A 3,880-nucleotide genomic window follows, 5' to 3' on the forward strand; every position below is an offset into this window, starting at 1 on the left:
TAATTATATATGATGCATAGTAATTTATGTATTTACATAGTAATGAAGTTAAGTGGTTTTTGACATTACACAAGTTGAAAAAGTAATAGCGATAATTGAATTAACAATCCATTATTATGTAATTACAAAGTAAATCCTATGTATTAATTAATACTAAGTTGTTACTTGAGAAGTAACCTTGTTTCTACACAGCCATAAAAGCAACCTATTATTGAATGTGAGCGGTATGGGTTAAACTGTTGTGTCTGCTGGATCACAGGTGAGGTTCAGAGGAGATGGGGTGACTACACCATTCAGGGAAAGACACTTAGACTTTGGGCTGGTCAAAGAAAAGCATTCTTCCTATATAGCAAGGTCGCATGTTTGAATTCATACACAGTTTATTTTTTGTTTCACCATGAGAGCATCATTTTGGTTGAATGAAATGGTGTCCAAACATGTTATTGCCGCAGAGGAAGAATGTGGTCCTTATCCTGGAAACCCAGTGGATGGAATAGAGCCCATTGTGTAGCACATCAATTCACATTTTTTGCTGGCTTCTAGTGTCAGGTATATCAATGTTGTGTTCAAGTGCCGTATGAGGGTAGAATCATTGTTTGCAATCTTCTACCGCAAAGCCCAACGCAGGCCTGTCTGTCTATCACGAGGCCTGTCTTGGGGTTGTGTTTGAAACACAGCGTCTAGCCTGAGCATGGGAGAGAACGTTGTTTAAGTGCTTTCTTTCTTGATCTGAACTGTTAGAGGTTTGTTAATACTGTTTTTGGCCTAAGATACCACAGCATACCTAACGTCTGTCATTCGCACCAGTTAACACATGTCAAAAGCTTTTAACGTCACCAAATTCTATTTTACATTTCATACTTTGGTTTTTGGAAAGATCAGTACTGTAAGTCATGAATAAATTCAACGCAAGTTACACGACAATAGAATACTTTAAACTCCTGGGTTATTGTCTTTTGGCCAGTTCTTTAGGAGGAAAAACTCAAAAAGGGAAAAAAAAAGAACTACAGGGTTTTTGGTTTTCTACACATTTCTTTGGTTACCTGTAACAAAAATAAAACGGGAGAAAAAAAATAAGCAGAAAATACATTGAAATAATTTGTTAAATTTGGTATGGCACTGCAGAAAAAAGTAATGCTTTTATGCTCACTGAAAAACAAAAGATTTAAATCTCACATGCTATTCCTTTGACACCAACTCACACAGTGAATTGCAGATAGCTTCTATACAGTAACTATAACAACCATAGAACTTTGAACTGAGACTGAGCAGAGTCGCCACGTTTGGTGTCCCACAAAAAGTATTCCCCCTTATTTCTTTAACAATTTGGACACAGTTCCAGGCAGAACCTTTGTGGGATGAGGTATTCTCTGACCGCAGTAATAATATCTTTTTTTTAAGCATTGCTTTGTATCACAGCTGATGTTTAACTATGCAACAAAATAAAGAAGGAATGAAAGTGATATATATATATATAAAAAAAAATTAAAAAAAAAAAAGGAATACAAAGAAGGATGATAAACTGCCTGGATAATGGTGACTTTTTCCTAGGAGCTCCTGTCCTGGATCCTAAGTGCTATTCTCAGTCTTCAGCCTGCTACAACGAGGGTTCGAAGGTAGAGGGATTTGGGGTGGGGGTTGGGGTAAGGACATTTTTGGGACAATACTGTGCTTTCTCTTTCGCCAATACTAGTTTGGAATGGTGTGAACGAGCAGAGTTAATAAAACAAAACAGTATTTTTTTTTTATAAAAAGATACTTTGAAACAGAATTACGCCACCATGGAAATATTGATACTCAAAAATAAACAAAGATAATAACATAAAAAAAGAGGAAATGACAAAGCTACCGCACACTTTTCCACAATCATCAACAGTTTGAAGTCAGATATCTCTGTGTGAACGCTCCCTCCCTCCTTTCTCTCTCTCTATCTCTCTCTCTCTCTACCTCCATGCCTCTCTCTCACTCCCTGTGTTCTAATCCCATCACTCCATCACACAGAATAGAAGAAGGAAGAGGAGGACAGCACCAAAGGGTCCATTTCCTGAAATCTATATTTTTTTTGGGGGGGGGGGGGGATTTCATCTTCTTTTTCATTGTTTGGTGAAAGAGTAAAACATGTCTCTGAGTCTCGTTCTTGCTTGGGCAGAGACGAGGATCGAGCCGAAGAAAAAATACCTCCTTTCTCAGCCTCACCAACAGACTGACTTCTTTGTTTGTTTGTTTGTTTACATGCGCGAGCAGATTTGAGGTAATCTTTGAGAAAGCTCCTGTCATCCTTCCGTCTCAAAGCCCAGCAGTTCTTTCAGGCAAATAAAAGAAGAGAAAAGGCAAGTGATAGAATCAGAGGAGAAGAGGAGGAGAGGTATACACCCCCTGGCCACTGTTCCAAAAATATATACACATGATCTGGTGTGTTTGTGTCTCTACTCCCTCTCTCTCTCACACACACACACACACACACACACACACACACACACACACACACACACACACACACACACACACACACACCTGTATGTATAGTGAACTGTGGGGGAAATAAAACTGCCAGCACTTAACAACTGTAAGGTGGGGAGACCATCTGTAGAATGTGCAGAGTGGAGGGGGGGTGAGGTGAGAGTTTGTATCTATACTAACCCAGAGATATGGGTCTGTTGTAATACGCTGCACCTACAGTAGGGAGGGACACGGAGGGGGAGGTGTGTGGGGGGTGGGGGATGGGGTGGGGGGGTTACACTTTAGAGTCGAGCGTAGAAATGTAACATTTGGGGATAAAGCAATGTTCCACAGTCTTATTTTTGCGTTTGTAGGTAACGGAGGTCATCTAACCCTGTTTGAAGTTTCTCAATGTTGTTGGTTTCTTGCTTTTTTTTTTTTTCCATCATTCTCTTTTTCCTCTCTCTCTCCCTCTTCTTTTTAACATGGTCATCTTTTGTCTTCACACCAAAGGGAGGGCACGGGATTAAGCCAAGTCCCGCCCCTCAGGCCTCATTCAGCCACTCCTACTCCAGCTCCTCAGTGGGGAGCTCCTCCTCCAGGTCGCGCTCGTCGCTAGGCAACGGCATGTTTTGAGTGATGGTTGTCATGAGTGACATTGGCCGACTGTCCTCCTCCACCTCAGTAGGTTCCTCCTTCACATGGATGTGGTGGCTGAGACACACACACGCACACACACACACACACACAGGACACAGTTAGAACCAGTAGAGAGGATACAGCTCTCCTGTGTGTGTGTGTGTGTGTGTGTGTGTGTGTGTGTGTGTGTGTGTGTGTGTGTGTGTGTGTAGTGTCTTACCCATACTGGTGAGGGCTCAGTGTGGGGCTGCAGCTGCCGTTGCTGTTGACCTGCTCCACAGTGGAGCTGACATCATCGTGGCCCACATGGAGCATGTTGAGGCTGGCGGCGGAGGAAGCATTCATCACCGCTGGGCTGTTCAGCAGGGTCAGACTGCTCTCTGCTAAGGCCGCCTGGACACACACACACACACACACACACACACACACACACACACGATTAGTGTTATGCTGCATCAACTCATTCAAAAACAAACGATGCACACAGTCAAGGATGCTTTGGGAGTACAGTTGCAGGTGAACCTGTCCAACCACTAGGGGGCTCTTGCACACAACACTTTCCCGATGTCTGAACTGTGTGTGTGTGTGTGTGTGCATGTGTGTGTTTAATAGGAGCGACTCTCTGTGGCTCTGAAATGGATTTTCTAGGACAGGCGATAATTTTATGCAGTGACCTTAATTGACAAATACTTGATGCTATAAATCATCCCAGTCTAAAGTGGCTGGTGTGGTACAGTATGGTGTTTGTGTGCGTGTGTGTGTATGTGTGTGTGTGTGTGTGGGGGGGTGCTTCATGAGTGCC

General features: G+C 42.6%; 1 protein-coding gene across 1 annotated transcript in view; it reads right to left on the reverse strand.

The window, feature by feature from the left end:
* Positions 1 to 2,576: 2,576 nt before the first annotated feature.
* foxp4 (forkhead box P4) overlaps positions 2,577 to 3,880 on the reverse strand; it is a gene marked incomplete at its 5' end in the record, with an annotated part of 21,606 nt that continues 20,302 nt past the window's right edge. Inside the window, 2 exon segments of the mRNA XM_083668494.1 lie at positions 2,577 to 3,153; positions 3,299 to 3,471. Coding sequence (XP_083524620.1) covers positions 3,006 to 3,153; positions 3,299 to 3,471 — 321 coding nt within the window. The 3' untranslated portion in view covers positions 2,577 to 3,005.

Source organism: Argentina silus, assembly GCF_951799395.1.
Source record: "Argentina silus genome assembly, chromosome: 4".
Classification (NCBI taxonomy): Eukaryota; Metazoa; Chordata; class Actinopteri; order Argentiniformes; family Argentinidae; genus Argentina; species Argentina silus.